Below are 26,374 nucleotides of genomic sequence, written 5' to 3'. Positions count from 1 at the left end.
GAACCCAAACTTCACTGCACTTCTGTGCCTTTTTGGGGACTTGTACCTGCAATGTGGGCACGGTTGGCCTCCATTGTCTTAGTTCTTTACTAACACCAGGAGCTATGGTCATACAGGCAGAGAATAAATCTTTTCAGAGTATTGACAAAGTGTCTCTTGTAACTGTGCTAACTGAACCAGGAGAGGAAGCTGTCATCCTCTTTGTGGTCTGGTTTATGGAACTCTATCCAAAATCCCAGCCTTCACAGGTTAACTTGTTTATTACCCAGCATTGATTCCTTCTGAACTTTGCTACATCCTGCAATACTTGGTATGACTGAATCTGGTTTATTTCTAGGGTTGTTGATTAATTACAGTTAACTCATGAGATTAACTGAAAAAATTAATCGTGATTAAAAAATTAATCAGAGGTTTAATCACACGGTTAAACAATAGAATACCAATTAAAATGTATTAAATATTTTGGATGTTTTTCTAAATTTTCAAATATATTGATATCAATTACAAAATAGAATACAAAGTGTACAGTGCTTACAATATATTTTTATTACAAATATTTGCACTGTAAAAATGATAAACAAAAGAAATAATACTTTTCAGTTCTCCTCATACATGTACCATAGTGTAATATCTTTATTGTTAAAGCGCAACTTACAAATGTAGATTTTTTTTGTTTTGTTACATAACTGCACTCAAAAACAAAACAATGTAAAACTTTAGAATCTACAAGTACACTCAGTCCTGCTTCTTGTTCAATCGCTAAGAAAAACAAGTCTGTTTACATTTATGGGAGATAATACTTCTTATTTACAATGTCACCTGAAAGTGAGAACAGACATTTACATGGCACTTTTGTAGCCAGCATTGCAAGATATTTATGTGCCAGATATGCTAAACATTCATATGCCCCTTCATGCTTTTGCCACCATGCCAGAGGTCATGCTTCCATGCTGATGACGCTCATTTAAAAAATGTGTTAATTAAATTTGTGACTGAACTCCTTGGGGGAGAATTGTATATCTCCTGCTCTGTGTTTTATCCGCATTCTGCCATATATTTCATGTTATAGCAGTCTTGGATGATGATCCAGAATGTTTTCATTTTAAGGCCACTTTCACTGCAGATTTGATAAAATGCAAAAATGGTACCAATGTGAGATTTCTAAAGATAGCTACAGCACTCGACCCAAGGTTTAAGAATCTGAAATGCCTTCCAAAATCTGAGAGGATGAAGCGTGGAGCATGCTTTCATAAGTCTTAAAAGAGCAACACTCTGATGCAGAAACGACAGAATCCGAACCACCAAAAAAGAAAATCAACCTTCTGTCGGTGGCATCTGACTCAGATGATGAAAATGAACAAGTGTCGGTCCAAGCTGCTTTGGATTGTTATCGAGCAGAACCCATCATCAGCATGGGCGCATGTCCTGTGGAATGGTGGTTGAAGCATGAAGGGGCTTATGAATCTTTAGTGCATCTAGCTTGTAAATATCTTGCAACGCCGGATACAACAATGCCATACAAACACCTGTTCTCACTTTCAGGTGACATTGTAATCAAGAAGCGGGCAGCATTATCTCCTGCAAATATAAACAAAATTGTTTGTCTGAGCGATTTGCTGAAGAAGAAGTAGGACCGAGTGGACTTGTAGGCTCTAAAGTTTTACATTGTTTTGTTTTTGAGTGCAGTTATTTTTTGTACATAGTTGTACATTTGTAAGTTCAACTTTTCACGATAAAGAGATTGCACTACTATTTCCTTTATTTTTACAGTACAAATATTTGTAATAAAAAAATAAATTGAGAACTGTACACTTTGTATTCTGTGTTGTAATTGAAATCAGTATATTTGAAAATGTGGAAAAACATCCAAAATATTTATGTAAATTCTATTCTATTGTTTAACAGCATTAATAGTGATTAATATTTTTAATCGCTTGACAGCTCTAGTTTTTTTTAAACCACTTTTACCAATTCAGTTCCACCCTGCTTTAGAATTGTTCAGTATTTCCACATGGCAGTGTTTACTGAGAGAGAAGGGTAAAAGGACGTAATCGTATCTATCTTGTCCTGTTGAAGTATTTAGTTAGGGATGGAATGAGGTGTCTAATGGTGAACTAAACAATTCAGTGCTAAAACTGATCTAGCTCATTTTATATATCACTGGCACAGAAGAAGGATCATACAGCATCTCTAATGTATGAAGGGGAGATTGTAGCACCCTGACTCAGTTTGAATAGTACCTTATACTTCAGACATTCCCACTAAAATCAGTGGGATTACTTGTGGAGTAAGGTACTACTCAGCACAAATAAGGGAGGGAAAACCTAGCCCTACCAAAATGGGGTCCAGAGAGAATGGCCGATGACTAATCCAGTTAAAGCAGAGAAATGTATGTAGCAAGGAGTAGATAGAAAAGTCGTTTGTGTGTGTGTGTACAAGGCCATTGAAGTCAATGGAAAGACTTGTACTGAATCTGAAAAGCTTTGAATCAGGCCTTTATTGTATTCTATAGTGCCAATTCTTCCAGAAACCCACTGAGAAGGACATGATGTAGGGAATGTTAGTTAAATATCCAACACCCTTAGCTCAGTGCTTCAAACAGCAGAACATGGGAAATTATCTTAGTACCATAAAAGGTATGTTCACACTTGGAGTTGGGAGTCTGAGCTCAAGGAGACATACTTGTGCTAGTTCTCATCCAACTAATGCACTAAAACTAGAGAGTAGCTGGGGCAGTTTGACCAGCTAGCCACCCTGCGTACGTACCTGTCTGAGATGCTAGACACACATTTGGAGAGGCTGGCCACTTGCACCATGGCAGCTACACACTCTATTTTTTAGCATGCTAGCTTTAGCTTGGAATCACACTCCCAGCTTGAAGGGTAGACATTGCCATAGGAACAAATGAGGCTGTGATTGGACCATTATGCTCAGGATTGGTTGCCTTATTGTAATAGAGGATGGCAAAGGAGAACAAAACTTTTACTTTTTTTCAAAGTTGAAAGCAGCTAGGCTCTTTGCTCTTTTTTTTTTTTTTAAAAAAAAAAGATGAAAATGGGACCTCGCTGAGAGATCCTTTATTCTAAAGATAAGAGAGGGAAGAGATGTTGCAAGGCAATTTAAGCTAGTGCCAAACACAAGAACTGAGAAGTGTGAAATGAAACTAAGGAAAGATTGGGAATTGAATCAGAATTTCTTTAGCTAGGCAATATGGACAGTTACAAAATATTGCCTTTTTAAAGAGAGAGGCACAGATATTTGAGGAATTGGGGGATAAAATATCTAACTCTCAGGATGGAAGTGTGCAGGGAGGGGAACAGGGATGTGCCCAGGTCTGCTGCTGGACCAAGTCCAAGTTTATATGTCTACTGAATTGCCCTGGTATTTAGAAAGCATCAGTGATGAACCGTAAAGCAGTAGGATGGTTTAAGAGAGCAATTTGGATGCTTTTGTTTGTTTGCCCCTTTGCATTGTACACGAGTAAGGGGACAAGTGATCAGGTAAAGTCAGCAAACTTAAGAGATAAAAGGAAATAATGTTGTTGTTAATTTTTATGACTTATGGAATTCTAAGACTCCCTTGAATGCAGGCCTCAGGCCTGGTAGCTCCTGACAACTCCATTCTCAGAGCTGTTTTTTAGTTCATAGGAAGCCCTGCTTCCGTTCCAAAAGTGCCAGTTTAATACCATGTTTTCAGGCAGCCCCAATTATTTGAGTGCTGATGAAGTCAGCTGCAAACTGAGTCAGATATATAACAGTAGTGGCTAGGGAAGAGTACTTACTTTGTTTTCTCAAAACAGTCCAGCTGTTACATACATCTCCAGGTGAGCTGTATGCATAGTTGCACTTGATGCACTGGACTTGTATCTGTGAATGCGTTGATTGGTTACTTGGTTGAAAGATGGAAAAATAGTTTCATGGGGGGAAAAAAATGGAAAATGTGAAGTTACTTGTTTCCCGGGTTTCAGAATGGAACCATTTTTCATTTTTTTTAACATAATATTTTAAAAGCTTGAATTTTTGAAATTTTGTTTTTCCTCTAATTTCTTTTCCTCCATTTTGGCAACAAGTGCAATAAATGGCCTGTTTGTGTCCCCCCCCCCCACTATCTGCTTTTGAGATTTACTTCATTTTTGAAAAATTAGATTGAAGAAAGGGAAAATGAGAAAGTGGTAACCCCTCCAGAACCCTAGATGTTATTGTATTGCTCTCAGTGGCCAAAATGAACAAAGGGGATAGAAATAAAAATCCAAAATTTTGATATTTCAAACTTTTGTTTAAAAAAACAAACAAAAACAAAACGAAAACTTCAGTATGAAAAGAAACAAATTTTAATTTATTTTAAAAATTTCCCATGGAGAGAGGGATGGGGAAGTTTAATAAAAGGTGATATTTTGCTATAAAAATTTTAGTTTTAGACAAATGAGAAATTTTGGCCAGCTCTACTAGTTAGTAGTGCAAACCTCAGGCTTAATCTTGAAGTTAACCATTGTTTTGCGTGAGTACTGACTTCAAGCTTTAGTTCTAGGTCCATTATACCCAATTGATACAGAATATCCTGTAATAACAATGTCCATCCATAATAATGAGAGCTGTGAAATGTCTAAGTAAGTATCTGTAGTCACAACTGAGTGGGTGTAATAAAGACTGCTATTAAATTTACCAAATAAAACTCAGTAAAACTATAAGCGGCTTTTTTAACGTTCATACTCTGTCTTTGCAAACTGGCAATGAACTCATATTTAGCTGTATTTGTTGTTTTTCAGTTATTGAGGGTAGAAAAGGTTAATTGGAAATGTCAAGATGTTTTTTTCCTTTTTACAGTTTGTGATGAAAATCTTTATAGATGTGACAAGTGGGAGCTTGTAGATTTTTTTTTTAAGATCAGTGTCTATAATGTACATACCGTGCCACGTGATGATTTATGATTAAAAATATCTAGGAGAATCATAGGGTCACATCAGTTTTTTTTCTTTCTTTTTAAGCAAAACTCATGTTGGGAGTTCCATGTAAGAACCAGTGTCAAGATATCACCTATAGAAACTGAGATGATAAAAAATCCACTGGGCACTTTGAACAGTTTACTGTTTAGTTATGGTTTGCAGATGCTGACTTTTTTAGTGTTGTCAAATTATAGTGTTAGCAAAATATTTGGGAATTCATAGCACTAATCTATAATGAAGGACAAATATTCTTTGTCACAACACATAATGTTCCATTAAGAAGTTTCCTCTAGCGTTATTCTCTTTCATTCCATGCTAAAAGGACTACCTTGGATTTTGAGCTATGAAAAGGGTGGTGTGTGCATAACTCCGAGAACTTCACAGTGAATATCCAGTCTGTGGTTAAAACCCAGTCAATCGTTGACAGCCTTGTCAATTCTTGACTCAGTGCCATTGGACATTGACAGCAACACGTTTGAATTATAATACAAGCCTGCTACTGAACTACATAAACTTGATAAAAAGAAAAGGAGTACTTGTGGCACCTTAGAGACTAACAAATTTATTAGAGCATAAGCTTTCGTGAGCTACAGCTCACTTCATCGGATGCATCCAAATGCATCCGATGAAGTGAGCTGTAGCTCACGAAAGCTTATGCTCTAATAAATTTGTTAGTCTCTAAGGTGCCACAAGTACTCCTTTTCTTTTTGCGAATACAGACTAACACGGCTGCTACTCTGAAACCTATAAACTTGATAGTCTCTCCCCATTGTCCTGACCCTGAAGGTAGAGAAGCTTGGATGTGGAAATCACTTTGCAGTTGTTCACACCACTGATCTAATGTGATAATGCAAAAATGTTCCTGAACTTTTCTTTGTCTCTGTCATTGGAATTAATATTTGTTTTCTCTCTACCTTGGATCTGCCAAGTGTCATCTTGTTGTATCATGATTTGCACCGTTGGAGGAGCGTGGTGTGCAGATGATGGGGGAGGAGGAAAGCCCCTGTGAGTACAGGGCAGCATTGTTAAATGGATGTGATTTTAGTGGCATTCCCCAGGGATTGGTTCTCAGTGCTATGCTATTTAACTTTTTTATTAATGATCTGAAAGGAAACAAAACTTCACTGGTAAAATTTGCAGATGACCCAAAAACTGGGGGAGTGATAGTGAAAAGAACAGGTCACTGTTACAGAGCAATCTGAACGGTTTGTTAAGCTGATAATATAGCTAAATGTAAATGTATACATCTCGGAACAAAGAATGTAGGCCATACTTCCAGAATGGGGGACTCTATCCTGAGAAGCAGTGGGGCTCAAGGTGGATAAGCAGATGAACATGAGCTCCCAGTGCAATGCTGTGGCTAAAAGGGTTAATGCCGTCTTTGCAAGGGGGGAACAGTCTATTCCTGAGAAAGAGTGGAGATGTTATTTTACTTGTCTGTTTGGTAGTGCTGTAATTGCTGCTGAATACTGGGTCCATTTCTGATGTCCATAACTGAAGGAGGATGTCATAAATTGGAGAGGGTTCAAAAAAGTGACACAAGAATGATTAGAAGATTAGAAAACATGTCTTTCGTGATAGACTCAAATGACTCAATCTTTTACAAAAGAGAAGGTTGAAAGGTGACTTGATCACAGTCTAGAAGCACCTTTATAAAGAACAAATATTTAATAATGGACCCTTCAGTTTAGCAGAGAAAAGTAGAACATGATCCAATGGCTGGAAGTTAAAGATAGATAAATTTAGACTAAGGTGTAAATTTATAACAGTGAGAATAATTAACCATTGGAACAATTTACCAAGCGCTGTGGTGGATTCTCTACTAATGACCACTTTTAAATCAAGACTGGATTTATCTAAAAGATCTGCTCTAGGAATTATTTTGGGGAAATTCTATGGCCTGCATAGTATAGGAGCTCTGATTATAGGATTACAGTGGTCTTTTCTGACCTGGGAATCTGGGACGGTTGAGATGGCTAGACTCTTATGAGCAGGTATGACATTATGTAAAGACTTAGTGTTCTGTCTCCATCTTCTGGTTGGGAGAAACTATAATGTATATGTACAAAATCTCAAAGCAAATGGAGAGGTAAGGAAAGTTGTATGGTGTGTTTCACCCCTTTCCTCCCCCCCCAGTCAATATTTTTGAATAACAAAAGTGTCTGCTTAAGGGCAGACTGTGTGGACATAAGCCAAGTCTCAAATTTACCTTCCTCCAACCTAAAAATTCTGAATTTTGAAACTGAAGTTGTTGACGCTGTTAGCTATACTTCTGTCAAATAGTTAACATTTTGCTTCTGGCTGTCATTTTGGGGCCTGAGTCTTAGAGCTTAGGCAGGTCTCCCCAGTGCTTAGAACATAGAATAAGAATTAGAATTTATGGGTTCTGTTTCTAATTCTGCCACTGATTTGGCCTGTGATTCCCAACAGGACACTTAATCAGTGAAGCTGCAAAATGGGTATAATCCCTATTGTCTCTCTCGGAATATAACTAACTAAAATGTTTGTAAAGTTGTGCTACTTCAAAAAAAAATCTACATTAAGTGCCAGGTATCTTGTTTGTTATTACTCTGGGTATATTTTTGTCCATAGTCTAACACTGGAATGCTGTGAACACAGAAACTAGCTGAGTAGCAGGAGCTGCTGTGCACATTACAGGGAAAATACAACTTAGTTATTAGATGTTCCATTGTGTATCATTAAGATAAAGTCTGTTGCAATCTGCCCACTAGAGCACAGGGAAAGTGGAAATCATGGGTCCAAAGTAGGACTAACCTCAGAAAAAATTTACTTGTTGAAGGCCTAAATATGGTGAACAATGTACTTTGCTAATCAGTATGGCTTCAGCTCTCTGCTGCAGTGGTTTTCTGGTACGCTGACTGGATCCTTCATTGCTCGAATGCCTGCACTACTGAATTAGACAGTGGACAGATGGTGCCTATTGTGTTTTCCCCTAGGCAGACAAGATAAGCTGTACTGTCAGCTAAACTTCCCCAGACATTTTAGGCAAATTACTGCTCAGTAAACATGAAAGTGAAAATTTTGTAGCTGTTCACCAGTCCTGGCAGGCTCTGTTCACTTCGGGCATTCATCCCAAGCTTCCACCACCATCATGTATGCACCCTTGAGAATGTTTTGCCGAAGGCTTCTGAAGTACTTTTCAGCCACCAATTTTGCAGCCTTGAAATCAGAGTTGTGTCTCCCCATATGCAGATGGAAACTGGGCGGGGAGAAGCGCCCTGTACAAATTTTGCTTTGCTCACCTACTTAGATCATGGGTGACATTTTAAAATAGGTGAGGGATGGTTTTATTCCAGAAATACTATAGGATTCCAGGGTTTGAATGTTTGTATTAAAGCAAACAATACACTACATTTTTATTAAAGAATTGTCTTCATCTAAAGAGTCACACAAAGGGCTCCACTGGGCCTGGGAGGTAGAGCCCCAAGAAAGGTAGACCTTTGGGAGGCACAATGGCAATCTGACCTTCACAGGTGTGCAGGAGCATTCTACAGCTCCTCAGGAGTATTTTCTCTTGCTCCCCTGCCTCATTGTAGTGGTTGGCACCCTGGAAGGAGTGCTAGCAGAGAGCAAGCCTTGTCTTTGGCATGCAACTGTGTTCAACTTTTGCACAGGATCCAAGAGGAGTTAGCTTTTTGTGACCTTTCCCCTTTGTGGATCAGGATGAGTACAGCCTGATGCAGAGTGATTTACTGTGAGAGACAGAGTAGGTCCTCTCCTGGACCTATAAGTATATTGAGTCCATTATTCCTTTAAGACAGGGGTTCTCAAATGTGGGTCAGGACCCAATTTCAATGGGGTCGCCAAGACTGGCTTAGACTTGCTGGGGCTTAGGGCTGAAGCCTGAGCCCTACCACCCAAGGCCTAAGCCAAAGCCTAAGGGCTTCAGTCCTGAGTGGCAGGGCTCAGGTTACAGGCCACCCAAGGGGTGGTGGGGCTTGGGATTTGGCTTTGGTCCCTCCACCCAGGGCAGCAGGTCTCGGGTGGGCTCAGGCTTCCATCCCCACTCTTGAGGTCATGTAGTAATTTTTGTTGGCAGAAGGGGGTTCTGGTGCAGTGAAGGTTGAGAACCCCTGCTTTAAGGGACTAACGTGTACACAACTTGTTATCCCAAATGGAGTTACCAAGCCACTTCAGCTTGAACACACTGGATTAGATAACACAAGTTTATTAACTACAAAGAGAGATTTTAAGTGAGTACAAGTAACGAGGGATAAAAGTCAGAAATGATTACAAGAAAATTAAAGCTAAAACGCTTACTGGTGCCTAATTTAACAAACTATATTAGATTCAAAGCAAAATTTTCTCACCACATGCTCTCAGCAGTTTTACTGACCAAACTATTTAGGTGAGGACTGCTCCCCACAGAGGCCAAGGACGGCTTCCTTTGTTTGTTCAGGTGCAGTGAATGTGATGGGCAGGGAGATTGAGAGAGAGGGTTGCCTTGGGGTGTTTGTCCCTCCTTTTTATAGTTTCAGTCCCACTTTTGAAAAACATTTTCAGCTAAGACCCAGGAGACAAAGAATTGATGTGGAAGGATATTCTCTGCTGATTTTTTTTGTTTTTTTTTAAATAACCTGTTTTGAACTTCCCTTGTTTTCCCTCCCTGTTTGATGACTCTGTTTACATCTTAAATGCAAATTAAGGCAAGCAAATATTCCTTCTTTTGTTTAGGACTTCTGCCTGGGCAGGTCAGTGGGGTTTGGAATATGTGGTGTTAACATCATACAGGGGAATCTTATAACTTCACATACAATGTTGCCCTGCATTTTATCCTGACAATACGGACCAGCAAATTATTAGTTTTCAAATGATACCTTTGTGACGTTATTGACATAATCTGTAACTGTATAGATCACTGTTGCGACCACTGTTATATATTTGCAGCGAATATTGTATAAAGGTTGTCATGTAAGGGGTCTATAGAGAGGTTATGGTTTGCTGGTTATGATTATGCTGTCTATATGTGTGTATCTTTTTTTTTTAGTTGAAGTTATGAATATTGGCTCTATACTGTCTGTATTTCAAATGTATGCTCTGCTTCTGGGTGACACCCTAGAGAAGTTCGTGTCAGCTCTGCCTAGCCTGTTTGATGGCCCATTAAGGACCATCAGCTATACACTTGATCAATTGAGAGAAGGCAGATACACCTTGTAACTGAGCAAAGTATGCAGGGACTTGCCCATGTGACTCCAAACTCCATTTTGCTGTAATTTTCCACAGTAAGAACAAAGAGGGGTTTTTACACTTGGAAAAGACTATAAAAGGCTGATGCCTCATCTCCATCTTGTCTTCAATCCTGCTTCATACCTCTGGAGGGACTTCGCTACAAATGGAAGCTCTAAACAAAGGACTGATGACCCATCCTAGCTCTGGATGTATTCCAGAGACTTGATTTGAACTTGTAGGCTTATTCCATCATTGCTACAAGGCTGAACCAAGAACTTTGCCATTAATGTATGTAATAGATTTCAATGAACCAATTCTAGCTATCATTTATATCTTTTTCCTTTTATGAATAAACCTTTAGATTTTAGATTCTAAAGAATTGGCAACAGCGTGATTTGTGGGTAAGATCTAATTTGTTTATTGATCTGGGTCTGGGGCTTGGCCCTTTGGGATCGAGAGAACCTTTTTTCTTATATTGGGGTATTAGTTTTCATAACCTTTTGTCCATGTAATGAGTGGCACTGATGGTGATACTGGGAAACTGGAGTGTCTAAGGGAATTGTTTTTGTGACTTGTGGTTAGCCAGTGGGGTAAAACATAAGTCCTCTCTGTCTGGCTGGTTTGATTTGCCTTGGTATGCAAAGGAACCCCAGCCTTGGGCTGTAACTGCCCTGCTTTAAGCAATTTGTCCTGAATTGTCACTCTCAGTTGGGTCCCACCAGAACCAGCATTGTTACAACCTTATAAGGCATATATTGTACAAAGACTATTACAATAGTGGGTGGGGTATGAATACAGGAGTGTTTTCTGTCACAAATGCACAGGAAGATTTGGGGGTATTCCAATCGAAGGCATGCCCCAGGGGAAAAAAACACTCACTCTCACTCTTTCAGCTTTGGCATCAAATGTGGATGGGGAGGAAGATGGCTTTCTGTTAAGTCACTCAACTGGGACCCAAGTATTGTGGGTTCAATTCCCTGTTCTGTCACAGACTTTTCCGTGACTTTATCTCTATTTCTCCATTCCCTAACTGTAAAATGGGGATAGTAGCACTTCCCTTCCTCCAAAGGTGTTGTGAGGATACATTTATTAAGGTTTGTTCAGATACTTCTCTGGTGGGGACCATATGCCTGTCTAGATAGAAGATATAGCACAAATCAGGGACTTGGAGATTAGTGAAACCCTGCAATAACAAGCAGCTACTGCTCTGTGATTAAGGGAACACTTTTAGGGCCAAATTCAGTGCACATAGGTGTAACTACCCTCAATCTAATGGAGTCACGCCAGTGTACATCAGGACTTAATTTCCCCACCGTTTTGGGGAATTTGAGTAGATTAAGAAACTCAGAATTGGTGTTAAATTCCATTTCCTCCACAACCTTCAAAGTAAGGAGGGAGAGATTCAGTCTCCAGTATAATTGTCAGAGAACGGTCATTGTTTCAACTCTCAGCACAGCAGCAAAAATAATAATTAAATAAAAGGTAACAGTATTTTATCCATCCATGTTATCAGAGTTATTAAATGTATCTTGAATTCCTAACATTTTATAATGGAATCCAAGATTGGCAACAGAAAGAATCCGTTTATTTCCAAAGACTGCCATACGTGAACAGTCATGAAATAATATGACAATGCAATGACACTGAGTACATGGTGAGCTGTCTGTAAACTGACTTTTGTCCTTGCCTGCTCATGTTCACATGTTCATTGTCCTCTTATCCCTTTAATAATTGGGTCCCGAGTCTGTTTCAAATGATGTCAAAATTCAAAGCGCTTAAAAGAAAAAACAAGCTAACCATGAAACCCAGCATAAACAAGCTAATCATGAAACCCAGCATTAACAAGCTGTCAAGAAATCATATGACATTAAAGTGAACAGAGTACTATATGTGAGATTGGACCCATTATCTGTCAGTGATGGACTCTGGACACTAGAAAAATTCACAAAAAGAAAAGGAGGACTTGTGGCACCTTAGAGACTAACAAATTTATTTGAGCATAAGCTTTCGTGAGCTACAGCTCAGTTCATCGGATGCATGAATACAGCCTAACCCGGCTGCTACTCTGAAACCTAGAAAAATTCAGTGGACTCCAACTGAAATCACACCTCATGGAGTATGGTGATACTGCTTGTAGCATTTCTCTAGTTTATAACACACTTGTCACTGTGGTATCTCAGTACCTCTGGTAACCTCTTAAACTTATAGTGTAAAATTTCCTCTGCAAGACTTTTTAATCAAAGTGATCAGCATTTTATTCAGATTCAATAGCGTGGATAATGGACAATAAAAATGCACAACACTTAATTCTTTTGACCCCAGTAACAGGTGAACTGTCTGATCCACCAGTTGTCATTTTGTTTTGTTCTTCAGCTCAAAGGGCCTTGCCTCACAGTAACTCCAACCCCCTCTTCTACAGATCTGACCTTTACTTTTCCATGTCTTGTTTCCAGAGACACTCTTGATTGGAATGTACTTTTTAATATTAGATCTTTCATCCTGCAGCTATTGCCAGCAGTGACAGCTGAGGACAGCATGCAAACAAGGTGACTCATCTCAGTGTGGCTTTCTTGATCTTCATTGATGTTAAATAAACACTGTCTCCCAGTATTGGCTTATTGGCTGCTGATTGCACATCACTAGGCTTTCTACATTTTTTTTCCCACCAATGCCTGAAATGTTCTATAAAAAGTTATAGGAGTCAAGAATGAAGATAAGCAGTACCAATGTAGCCAATGGCTATACAGAATGCATTAGAAAAGATATTCTAATAGACATTTTTCTTTAGTGGTTTCATTTTTACCTTCTGCTGTTTCTACATATTTTATTTATTCAATTCTTTTCATATCAATCTCTTTCTGGAAGAAATAATGAAAATACATCTGCCAGAAAGAAGCCAAGCTATAAACCTTAACAGGCTCTTTACTTCCCTTGTGAGTTTCACTGGAATGAGATTTCACTGCAGGTGAGGAGATAACCTTGTATACGTCTAAAAAAAATTTCCCTTGGGAGAGCACGAACTCTTACATAGGCATGCACACAGAATTTGACTGAGATTTGTTTGCTCAATGCACTTTTACATATTTCATAAAAGTGTAAACTAAATTCAGAAGCCGTGTGATGGAGAAGGGAATGGTGTCTGGAGGAAAGTGCTGGTGACATTCTTTAGTTTGCTGTGGGCTGTTAATAACATGCACAGTCATACCTTCCAGAAGGAAATGTGAAAGCTTCATTGCACTGAATGTTTAATTTTGGGGCTGATAGGTTGCAGGCTTTGGAATTCAGAGATTCTGTCTTATTGGATTCAGTGTGGTGCTTTGTTTTCCTCTGATTCCAGGTACAAGTTGGTTTTTATTTATTAAGTACAAGGAGATGGTGAGAGGAGACAACGCTAACTTTTATTCTGTAGGTATCTGAGCTTGAGGAGAGTGGGAATCAGTTTCAAAGCACTTTTTTCATCCTTAGAAAAACAGACCTTGCCAGGACATAATGATCCCTAGGATCCCAAATGGGGTAAATGAAAAACTGAATATGGTGATATTGGTTATAGTCATGTGAGATACATTTTGAGCACTGCAGAGTAAGCGTCAGCTCCACAATGAAAACCTTAATTTCTTCCTACTATGGTAAGTCCCTCTTATCTGCTTAAGTTGTGGAAAATAATTATAGATGGTTGAAATAATGTATGTTTGAGGAGTAAAGAGCTAATTTAAACCCTAGTCTAACAAAGCACTTAAGCCCATGCTTAACTTTTAAGAACAAGTAGTCCTACTGAAGTCAACAGGACTACTTGCATGCTAATGTGCATAAGTGCTTTTCTGGAATGGGGCCTAAGAGAGTGATTGCAAACAGCAGAAATGTTGCTAAGCATCACTGCTTCCTGACTTTTATTTATACAGTAAACTCTCTAAGGCACAAGGGTTATTCGTATATAAATCTTTAAAGAGCCATGCACACCTAATTAAATTGACATCAATGTCAGTGATCACTTTAGAAAATTTGGGCTGTATTAATACTACATAATTATAATTTTGCTACCTTGAAATCTGTGATCTTCCTTTCTAATGAACTTGGTCCTGAGAACAGAGCGTGCATGGGCTAAGAAGTACTGTAAGCCTGTGGTTCTCAACCAAAGGTACAGAGGTGTTCCAGGGGGTTGGTATATCAACTCATCTAGATAGTTGCCTAGTTTTACAACAGGCTACATAAAAAGCACTAGCGAAGTCAGTACAAACTAAAATTTCATGCAGACAATGACTTGTTTATACTGCTCTATATAATATACACTGAAATGTAAGTACAATATTTATTTTCCAATTGATTTATTTTATAATTATATGGAAAATAAGCAAATAAGCAATGTTCAGTAATAGTGTGCTGTGACACTTTTGTGTTTTTATATCTGATTTTGTAAGCAAGTAGTTTTTAAGTAAGATGAAACTTTGGGTACACATGACAAATCAGACTCCTGAAAAGGGTTTAGTAGTCTGGAAAGGCTGAGAGCCACTGCTATAAGCGAAATAGTATAATTCTCTAGGAAAGCATTTAATTCATTGTAGGTTTCTTATGATAGTGGAGGTTTGTAACTGTTCCTTATGCAAGAATTGTTGCCTTGTGTATTTTTAAGACTTGCAGTTCTGCCGCCCTTCGGATGCAAAAAGCCTCATACTTGATCAAACAAGATGGTCTGATTTATGTTCATAGCGTAAATGTTTCTTTTAAAGGAATTATTATGGCTTACATGTACACATTTAGGCCCCAATCTTGACTATTCACATGCATAAAGTTCTGAGTTTATGTGTAAGGTGCGGAGCATTCTTTGGCGTAGGCAGAGGGGAAACAAGAACAACACGTTGTTGGGGCTGCAGAGCACCGATGTGCAGCATGCTCTTAGCTCTCAAACCTTTTGAAGCTTCCTAACCCAACTATTGCACATCTCAGACATTGTTCCTCCCTTGGGAAGAGTAATCTTAATGGAGGTTGCAGGGATGTGGCTTCAAAATGAAGATGATTTGAAGTGCTAATTGTGTTCCTGATATGGGGAAACTTAGCTGAGAGGGATAGAGGCCAAATATTCATAAATGCATATACTAAATTATGCATTTAATTTTTGCCTGTTGGCAAAATAAGTTGTGATTGTGTACAAGTGTATGTGCTTACAAATAAAGGTGTGTGTGTGTGCGTGCACGCATTTGCATGAGCATAAATTAAGCATGTAGTAAAAAAACACTGCAATTTAGCGCATGACCTCTTCAAAGTTTGGCTACCATGTCAGCTAGGTTTAGTAGTAGTATAAAAATGTTTTTTAAATTAAAAATGTCCATTTATGTGTTTTTTTTTTTAATGTCTAGATTTTAAAAACATCTTTTCAGTGCAGTGAACACAGATGTGACAGTACTGTGCTTGTTCGATGAGGAGCAGAATTTGAAACTGAGTGAAGACAGGAAAAAAGGCTGCTCTGTTTTTAATATTGCAAGGTGCAAGTAATGAAAAACTTAACTAGCTTTATGGATTGTGAGAAGTGAGTTTAACTTGATTCCAGTTAGAATCAGCTCAAGTGTTAGGAAGAGAGGTAGGATAGAGTTTGCTGTTTTTATGTAGCCATTATCCCTTTACCATGCTATACAAGGTGATATTTTCATGTAAGAATTCATCAGGAATGGCAGCATGGTGCTAAGGCATCTTAATTTGAATGGAACATCATGATGGTGATGTCCTTTTACTTCAAGAGCTGAATCAAGCCTGATGGATAATTATATTTCATACAGTTACTCCAAAATTTATCATCTTGGGTCCTTTGGGGCAGCTAGATTTCCCCATGTCATATTTCAACAGTGTGTGGGTCAACATAGTTAGCTCCAAACAGCTTCCTTTCTTTCTACTTCTCTGGCTTGTTGCACTGCTAAAACTGATCAGAGAAACTTCCTCCTTGTTATCCAGACCCCTTCCTTCTATTTCCATTGTCAGTGAAGTGGCAGCCATAGTATTTTAGTAAGTGAAAAGTCAGCCAAAAATAATGATTCCACTAAGCCAGTGGTTCTCAGTGCTTGCAGCCCAGTCAGCACACAGCTGCAACCCATGTGACATCCTCAGGACCATACAGGTAGAGAGAGAGAGAGTGTGTGTGTGTGTGTGTATATTGTATGGATGCAGCCTACATAACACACACACACAGCAGCATGTATGGTCCACAATGGTAAATAGGTTGAGAAGCACTGCTCTAAACAAAGGCAGCTTATTAGAGGAAGTACCTTCTTAAAAAAAAATCCTGTTTCCCATTTCCCCACACTGCTCCTACCCTGGTTATATAACATTTAAAGAAATAGTGTCCATGTTGATAAAAGTGGGCCAAGGCATACAGAGATGTTACCGAGGATATACTAGGAGAGTTGAGCACTTGTGGGGTGCTTAAAACCTCATGCAAGGTGCTCAGTGCTCTCAATTCCCATTAAACCAATGGAAATTGAGGGTGTTGAGCATCTTGCAGGATCAAGCCCTCACTTAGTCAATAGGACTTGTGCCCAAGAGGGATTGAGTGGGGACACCAGCATTTTATTTAAACAGTACCACTTTACATATTAAAATACAATAGAAACAGAGGGCTAGATTGTAGCCTGGATTACAACAACCACATGGCATAGCAAGGGGGAGTGAGAACCTCCTTTATACCCCTACTTGGGCTACTCAGACCTTGCATGGGTGTGGAGGAATATGTGAACACACAGTATCTGCTAACTCCCTCTCCAGAGCACCAGGGTGGGGAGCGATGGGGAATAGAAGGGGCCTTGGCTGCATACAGGGGCTTCACTTCAGAAAAAAATGGGTGTGGTGGGAGAGTTGGCAGGATATAATATAATCATACATAATGGTCTATATGAGGACAAGTTGGGGAACGGTGCAAAAAGTGGAAGACAATGGAGTATATAGACCTATGACCAGTCTTGTGAGGGGGCAAACCAAAGTCTGTGGGGTCAGCTATCCACCCTTGCTCCATAGCAAACGATGCCCCGGTTCAGGGGTGGGCAAACTATGGCCCGTGAGCCGTTTTAAGCCGGCCTGTGAGCTCCTGGTGGGGAGTGGGGTCTGGGGCTTGCCCCGTTCCAGCCAGGGTGCCGGGTCGGGGCTGTATCATGTGGCTTGGCCCTGCTCCGGCGCTCCAGTCTGGGCACTGGGTTGAGGGCCATACCACATGGCTCCTGGAAGCTGCGGCATGGCCCCGCTCTAGGGTGCAGGGTCGGGGCCGCACCATGCAGCTCCTGGAAGCAGCTGCGTGGCCCTGCTCTGGTGGTCTAGCAGGGTTGGGGGCTGCTCCACGTGTAGGAGCCGGAGAAGGGACGTGCCACTGCTTCCAGAAGCTGCTTGAGGTAAGTGCCGCTCGGAGCCTATACCTCGAGCCTCTCCCCATGCCTCTGCCCCAGTCCTGATCCCCCTCCTGCTCTCCAAACCCCTCGATCCCAGCACGGAGCACCCTCCTGCACCCTAAACCTCTCATCCCCAGCCCCACCCCAGAGCCTGCACCCCCAGCCAGAACCTGCCCCCCTTCCCATATCCCTGTCCCAGCCCTGATTGCCCTCCGAATCCCTCGGTCCCAGCCCAGAGCATCCTCGTACACTCCAAACTCCTCATAGAATCATAGAATCATAGAATATCAGGGTTGGAAGGGACCCCAGAAGGTCATCTAGTCCAACCCCCTGCTCAAAGCAGGACCAAGTCCCGGTTAAATCATCCTAGCCAGGGCTTTGTCAAGCCTGACCTTAAAAACCTCTAAGGAAGGAGATTCTACCACCTCCCTAGGTAACGCATTCCAGTGTTTCACCACCCTCTTAGTGAAAAAGTTTTTCCTAATATCCAATCTAAACCTCCCCCATTGCAACTTGAGACCATTACTCCTCGTTCTGTCATCTGCTACCATTGAGAACAGTCTAGAGCCATCCTCTTTGAAACCCCCTTTCAGGTAGTTGAAAGCAGCTATCAAATCCCCCCTCATTCTTCTCTTCTGCAGACTAAACAATCCCAGCTCCCTCAGCCTCTCCTCATAAGTCATGTGCTCTAGACCCCTAATCATTTTTGTTGCCCTTCGCTGTACTCTTTCCAATTTATCCACATCCTTCTTGTAGTGTGGGGCCCAAAACTGGACACAGTACTCCAGATGAGGCCTCACCAGTGTCGAATAGAGGGGAACGATCACGTCCCTCGATCTGCTCGCTATGCCCCTACTTATACATCCCAAAATGCCATTGGCCTTCTTGGCAACAAGGGCACACTGCTGACTCATATCCAGCTTCTCGTCCACTGTCACCCCTAGGTCCTTTTCCGCAGAACTGCTGCCGAGCCATTCGGTCCCTAGTCTGTAGCGGTGCATTGGATTCTTCCATCCTAAGTGCAGGACCCTGCACTTATCCTTATTGAACCTCATTAGATTTCTTTTGGCCCAATCTTCCAATTTGTCTAGGTCCTTCTGTATCCTATCCCTCCCCTCCAGCGTATCTACCACTCCTCCCAGTTTAGTATCATCCGCAAATTTGCTGAGAGTGCAATCCACACCATCCTCCAGATCATTTCTGAAGATATTGAACAAAACGGGCCCCAGGACCGACCCCTGGGGCACTCCACTTGACACCGGCTGCCAACTAGACATGGAGCCATTGATCACTACCCGTTGAGCCCGACAATCTAGCCAGCTTTCTACCCACCTTATAGTGCATTCATCCAGCCCATACTTCCTTAACTTGCTGACAAGAATGCTGTGGGAGACCGTGTCAAAAGCTTTGCTAAAAGTCAAGAAACAATACATCCACTGCTTTCCCTTCATCCACAGAACCAGTAATCTCATCATAAAAGGCGATTAGATTAGTCAGGCATGACCTTCCCTTGGTGAATCCATGCTGACTGTTCCTGATCACTTTCCTCTCCTCTAAGTGCTTCAGGATTGATTCTTTGAGGACCTGCTCCATGATTTTTCCAGGGACTGAGGTGAGGCTGACCGGCCTGTAGTTCCCAGGATCCTCCTTCTTCCCTTTTTTAAAGATGGGCACTACATTAGCCTTTTTCCAGTCATCCGGGACTTCCCCCGTTCGCCACGAGTTTTCAAAGATAATGGCCAAGGGCTCTGCAATCACAGCCGCCAATTCCCTCAGCACTCTCGGATGCAATTCGTCCGGCCCCATGGACTTGTGCACGTCCAGCTTTTCTAAATAGTCCCTAACCACCTCTATCTCTACAGAGGGCTGGCCATCTCTTCCCCATTTTGTGTTGCCCAGCACAGCAGTCTGGGAGCTGACCTTGTTAGTGAAAACAGAGGCAAAAAAAGCATTGAGTACATTAGCTTTTTCCACATCCTCTGTCACTAGCTTGCCTCCCTCATTCAGTAAGGGGCCCACACTTTCCTTGGCTTTCTTCTTGTTGCCAACATACCTGAAGAAACCCTTCTTGTTACTCTTGACATCTCTTGCTAGCTGCAGCTCCAGGTGCGATTTGGCCCTCCTGATATCTTTCCTACATGCCCGAGCAATATTTTTATACTCTTCCCTGGTCATATGTCCAACCTTCCACTTCTTGTAAGCTTCTTTTTTATGTTTAAGATCCGCTAGGATTTCACCATTAAGCCAAGCTGGTCGCCTGCCATATTTACTATTCTTTCGACTCATCGGGATGGTTTGTCCCTGTAACCTCAACAGGGATTCCTTGAAATACAGCCAGCTCTCCTGGACTCCCTTCCCTTTCATGTTAGTCCCCCAGGGGATCCTGGCCATCTGTTCCCTGAGGGAGTCAAAGTCTGCTTTCCTGAAGTCCAGGGTCCGTATCCTGCTGCTTACCTTTCTTCCCTGCGTCAGGATCCTGAACTCAACCAACTCATGGTCACTGCCTCCCAGATTCCCATCCACTTTTGCTTCCCCCACTAATTCTACCCGGTTTGTGAGCAGCAGGTCAAGAAAAGCGCTCCCCCTAGTTGGCTCCCCTAGCACTTGCACCAGGAAATTGTCCCCTACGCTTTCCAAAAACTTCCTGGATTGTCTATGCACCGCTGTATTGCTCTCCCAGCAGATATCAGGAAAATTAAAGTCACCCATGAGAATCAGGGCATGCGATCTAGTAGCTTCCGTGAGTTGCCGGAAGAAAGCCTCATCCACCTCATCCCCCTGGTCCGGTGGTCTATAGCAGACTCCCACCATGACATCACTCTTGTTGCACACACTTCTAAACTTAATCCAGAGACACTCAGGTTTTTCCACAGTTTCGTACCGGAGCTCTGAGCAGTCATACTGCTCCCTTACATACAGTGCTACTCCCCCACCTTTTCTGCCCTGCCTGTCCTTCCTGAACAGTTTATAACCATCCATGACTGTACTCCAGTCATGTGAGTTATCCCACCAAGTCTCTGTTATTCCAATCACGTCATAATTCCTTGACATCACCAGGACCTCCAGTTCTCCCTGCTTGTTTCCAAGGCTTTGTGCATTTGTATATAAGCACTTGAGATAACCTGTTGATCGCCCCTCATTCCCAGTATGAGGCAGGAGCCCTCCCCTCACAGACATTCCTGCCTGTGCTTCCTCCCGGTATCCCGCTTTCCCACTTACCTCAGGGCTTTGGTCTCCTTCCCCCGGTGAACCTAGTTTAAAGCCCTCCTCACTAGGTTAGCCAGCCTGCTGGCAAAGATGTTCTTCCCTCTCTTCGTAAGATGGAGCCCGTCTCTGCCCAGCACTCCTCCTTCATGGAACACCATCCCATGGTCAAAGAATCCAAAGCCTTCTCTCCGACACCACCTGCGTAGCCATTCGTTGACCTCCACGATTCGACGGTCCCTACCCAGGCCTTTTCCTTCCACGGGGAGGATGGACGAGAACACCACTTGCGCCTCCAACTCCTTTATCCTTCTTCCCAGAGCCACGTAGTCCGCAGTGATCCGCTCAAGGTCATTCTTGGCAGTATCATTGGTGCCCACGTGGAGAAGCAGGAAGGGGTAGCGATCCGAGGGCTTGATGAGTCTCGGCAGTCTCTCCGTCACATCACGAATCTTAGCCCCTGGCAAGCAGCAGACTTCTCGGTTTTCCCGGTCAGGGCGGCAGATAGATGACTCAGTCCCCCGGAGGAGAGAGTCCCCGACCACCACCACCCGCCTTCTCCTCTTGGGAGTGGTGGTCGTGGAACCCCCAACCTCAGGACATCGCATCTCATGCCTCCCAACCAGCGGAGACTCCTTCTGCTTTCTCCCCCCAGACCTATCATCTGGTCCACTCTCCGCAATGGTACCTGTGGAGAGAACATGAAAGCGGTTAGTTACCTGTGTCTGTGTTACTGGAACCCGGACATTCCGCTTACCTCTTCTGGAGGTCACATGTTGCCAAGCTTCTTCACTGGCCTCTTGGCTCCTCTGTGCAACCTGCTCTATATCTTTAGAGCCTTGTGCCCCTAGAAGGCTATCCTGAGTTTGGTCCAGAAAATCCTCAGTCTCTCGTATACAACGCAGGGTCGTTACCTGTTGCTCCAGACCTTCAATCTTCTCTTCCAATATGGAGACCAGCTTGCACTTTGTACAGACAAAGTCGCTTCTGTCCAGTCCCAGGCATTCCCAGCCCCACCCTAGAGCCCGCACCTCCAGACAGAGCCCTTACCCCCTCCCGCACTGCAACTTCAATTTTGTGAGCATTCGTGGCCTGCCATACAATTTCTATTCCCTGATGTGGTCCTCAGGCCAAAAAGTTTGCCCATCTTTGCCCTCGTTCCACACTTTCTGTTTGCTGGCTAGTGAAGCTGAGGAGTGCAGTGGGCTGGGAGCTGACTTGCTGGTGAGATATTATAGCTCACAAGAATGTGTGCTGCTGTTGTGAGTTCTGTGTATATTTATAGCATATTTTAATCTCTCTCCCCTCTCTTGTAGTTGTGTGTCTTCCTGTTACCCATGGCCAAATTTGGAGCTCAGGTGCATGCATAGCGTTACAACACATTTAAAAGAAACAGAACAAAGCGGTTCTCTTACATGTAATCTTTTAAAACCAGATCTCAGATTCAAGAACCCCAGTTATAACTCTGGAATAAATAATACCACTTCCTCTCCCATCTGTTTACTTTTTTCTTCTGTCATTTAAAAAAATGATCTGGATTTTATTTGACTCCTAGCAAGCCCTTTACATTTCTTGGCACAAGGGAACATTTGTGTTGGCTCTAGAAAGAGACAGCAGCCTGTATGAAGCACAAGGCAGACCTGATGCTCTGGCCAACTTTCTAATTGCTGAGAAGTTGGTCATTGTCTTTTCTGTATTCTTTGCTCTTACACTGAATGTGTGCAGGTAGGCCTGATATATAATATGGCTATGTGTAAGTGGTTGTATAGTGGATTAGGGTTATTGCCTGCAGTTTATGGTGAACATCAGCATTCAAGGAGGGTTGTGATGGTTTCCTGAGTACAGCTGTCATTGTGCATCAATGCTGTTTATGGAAATATTGTTCACTGTTTGTTTCCCTATGATTGTCTCCTGCTATTGTTAGGAGTGTCCACCACTTAAAAACTCACTACCACGTTTGAATAAAATGAGTACATTTGATTTCTTTGTATATACTGAGACTGCACTGTGGGGCATGCCTAATGCCACTGTATTTCATTCAGATCACTAATTTTCTTTAGAATAACACTGAAAGAAATTGTTTCATATGAAAATAATTGCATCTTTATAATATAGAACCCTGAAAAACACTACCTTTGAATGGAGCGGTATATGTTTTTGATAGTGTACAAGTATGTTATGTTTTAAAGACAGGAAAACTGGCCTAAGTTTGCTAAATTTTCATTCTAGAATGTGGGTTCTTTGGGTCAAGCACTGTCTGTGTGTCTTGGTACAGTGCTTTAATATAGATACTATGACAACAGCAATAATAATATTTAGTAAAGTGACTAGTGATTTAGGAGCCTTGACACACACTCGCATATGCGCGCATCTCAATTGAGTGCCCAACTTGAGATGCATTAAGACAGCCTGATTTTCAGAGAATGGTGCTCAGCACTTCCGGGAAAATCGGACTTAACCTGGGCATCCAAACCGGGAGACTCAAAATCAGTAATCACTTTTGAAAATGTATCCAGGCAAGAATGGGACACTTTATCTTTATACTTTTTTTTTTAAAGCAGTAATAAAGGAAACCAAGCAAGGGAAGGCCTCTATTATCATTCACAGTTTATTGTATCTACACTAAGACCATTATTAAACTAATCTTAAACACCATGAAGTAAGTGGCTCATGTGCTGTGACCTGTAATGAGCAGTCATGTCCAATTAGTAGCTGCATTATATGCAGTTATTTTCCTTGCTCTTTTTTCTGAAGCATCAAGCATTGGCTGGTGCCAGAATCAGGATACTGTTCTAGACAGGCCAGTGGTCTCCCGGGCCACTGCAGAAATTAAGGAATGGTCCCCCATCCTGCTGAAGCCTGAGTGCCACCACCTGGGGCTGAAGCCCGAGCTGCCTGGCATCGCTGCTCGCTCTTCCGTGCCTCCTGAGGGGAGTGGGGGCAGGCCCTACAGTTTGAAAACCTCTGCTTTCGTGTAGTTTGTCTCCACTTTTAGAGATTAAATTACTGTAATGCTCACATTACATTTACCCCCAATGACTTTGTAGATATATGTAACTTAGCTTCGCAGAGCCCCCTGTGGCATCGGGCCCCAGGCAACTGCTCGGCTTGCTACCCTCGAATGCCGGCCCTGGTGGCCTGTTTTTTCACTTTGTTTTGTTCAAGTAGCAAATCAGGCAATAACCAATTGAGATGGTGGCAGGCTATTCTTTGGTGTTAATGATATAGTGCTGTAAATGTACATAGCAACTTCCCAAAGAAATGACAGTGTATTAATACAAAGGGGCCCAAGTTCTGTTTAGGGTACCTGGGTATGTTGTAAAGCCGCTACATAAGGTGAGGTCCCTCGTGCAAACAGTTTACAATCCGACACAGACAAGACCCAAATGAGATGTATGGAGCTACCACGAGAGAGGATTTGTAGGTGGTTAAGGAACAAAGCATCAAAGGTAAAACTAACTGTGAACAGAGTTTACCTACCTCCAGCATCCCTGACAACTGTAGAAAATCCAGTCATTATTCAGGATGGCCCCATGCTTGCTTCAGGTGACCAGCTCCTAGTAATTTGAAAGCTTGTAAGTGGATTGCTGTTGCTTGAAAACATTGACTGTGGGCATCTGTATTTGCCCCAGCAGTACTGATCAGAATGAAGTTGATGCTCTCCTATAAACTGAAGATATTGCAGGCAGGTAGAGAATCCTCTTTCCAGCCTGTGAGTAACAGTAGCCCAATAGAATCTCAAATGGGAACACTTTGAATGTAAATGTCCTGTCATTATGCATTATGTTGGTTTGCAGCATGATACCCTAGTCACTAGGAATTCATCCGCTGTTTTCTTGGATGTCACACATGCTTCGGGATGTGTTCGGCTGTAATTTATTCCTTATTAATGAACATTAAAATGTGTTTCCTATTAAATTTGGCAGTGAGGTCATAAAAAGTAGCACTGAAATTACACTGTGGAGCGGAGCACAGAGAAAGCAGAATAGGAATTCGATTTTGGTATCACGTATTGATCTAGTGATGGCATAACACTTGATGTCCGCATTCGGAACTGCTACCACAATTGTAACAGCACTATAGGGGTGTTCAAATGAAGGCATTACGATGATACACAAGGCAACTTGTGTGCACTTACTGACTCACCCTTATACGCTCTGGCTGATGGAAACAAATGGTGACCTTTTTGGCTTTGCACCTCCAGCCATGTCTGCTTTGCGTGGTTTGAGACGAGATCTGTAGAGGCTGGGAAAATGTGTTGGGGGACTGGGTCCATAAACCACTGTCCAAACACTGTCCATTTCTTTTCTGTGTTGGTTTCTTACTGTAGAGTTGGTTATTTTTAAACTGGTAACATATTGCACATTTGCTGTATTGGGCATATGCAGCGTGTCTCTTAAAAACCAAAGTCAAAACCAAATGACTGCCACTCCCTCAAATAAGTTACACACTGCTGCCCCAACTCACCATGTGCAAAATGCTTGAGAAAACTGATGGGCCTAGTAATATGTCTTTTAAATACCAGTCACATTAGATTCTGTCATAATAGTAAGTTGTCATCTGGGTATCCTAAAAAAAGAAGACTAAAGACAAGGCCATAACAAATGCTAGGTTGCTGGCATTGATTTTTAAGGGACAATATAACGCATTGAGAACGGCACCTGGCATTGGCCGCTGTCAGAAGACAAGATACTGGGCTAGATGGCCCTTTGGTCTGACCCAAAACAGAAAAAACCTGAGAAATTTTTGGAAATCTCAGTTGGGACCATGACATAGAACCTTAATTCCCACCTGCAAATAAATCCCATTGGGCAGCAGGAGCTGCAGCTGCTCAGTGCCTCTCATAGTTTTTAGGTCAATCTGGGTAGTGAGATTTCATGCCATGCAGTCAAAAACTAGTGATTTTTAGTTAAGTTTGTGCAAAAAAGTGTGAAAGATTTAACAGCCCATTAAAATAATTAGACTCTGATCCAGTTGTGATATTAACAAAGAAGCACTGTCTCAAAGTCTTTTTGTTTAGGGCTACACTGTCTTTGGAGCATAGCCCTGTTTGTGATGAGGCCCAGATAAGGATTGTGATCCCTGGTGTGGCTGGGGAGTAAAGAGGATGTACCGACTTTTGGGGTGCTCTTCACCCTGGGAACCCACGAAGGGAGATGTCCTCTTCTTCACTGGTCACAGGAACTGCAGATATCTCAGGCTTAGGCTCCTTGCATCATATCCCCCAGGTGCAGTTGCAGAAGAGCTGGACGCAATATGGACTTTGAGGTTTCTGCCTTTGCCTCCTGCTGGAATAGGAAGGAGGCTGGCAGGGCAGGGAGGATGGGTAGCTGTATGATGCAGTATTTAATTGACCTGCACTTTTTGTCCCTAAATTTCTCTGTGTGGCTCTGTTTTCCAAAGGAGATTTGGAAAATGGCTTCTGTAGAAAAACTGGACAAGTTGAGCTCCCAAGTGGATGGATGTGAGTCAAGATTGAAGGATACTGGCTATGGGACAAGTGGCAAATGGATAGTAAGGTCATCGGTAAGTTGATCTTTCTGTTGTGTTTCATCGGAAAGAAGACCCCAGGATGAATGAGAGGAAACTTCTGCAAACAGGCTGGTGCAGCAGAGATGCTATAGTTTCTTTCAGTTAGCCCATGGGAAGAAGTCCCAGACATCATTCCCAGACCAAG

The 26,374-nt window shown here is 42.0% G+C and overlaps 1 protein-coding gene across 4 annotated transcripts in view; it reads left to right on the top strand.

Moving 5' to 3' along the window:
- GALNT18 (polypeptide N-acetylgalactosaminyltransferase 18) overlaps positions 1–26,374 on the top strand; it is a 410,017-nt gene that overhangs the window by 56,861 nt on the left and 326,782 nt on the right. The window contains exon 1 of one of the 4 annotated variants that reach the window (XM_043516560.1): positions 26,190–26,223. The exons of the other annotated variants lie outside the window; for them this stretch is intronic. Within the exon in view, the coding sequence (XP_043372495.1) occupies positions 26,205–26,223 (19 nt within the window). The 5' untranslated portion in view covers positions 26,190–26,204. Of the gene's footprint in view, positions 1–26,189; positions 26,224–26,374 lie in introns of those variants that run through there. 4 annotated transcript variants of the gene reach the window in all.

The sequence above is a fragment of the Dermochelys coriacea genome, chromosome 6 (assembly GCF_009764565.3).
Source record: "Dermochelys coriacea isolate rDerCor1 chromosome 6, rDerCor1.pri.v4, whole genome shotgun sequence".
Lineage (NCBI taxonomy): Eukaryota > Metazoa > Chordata > Testudines > Dermochelyidae > Dermochelys > Dermochelys coriacea.
This window is presented reverse-complemented; position numbering and strand designations above follow the sequence as displayed.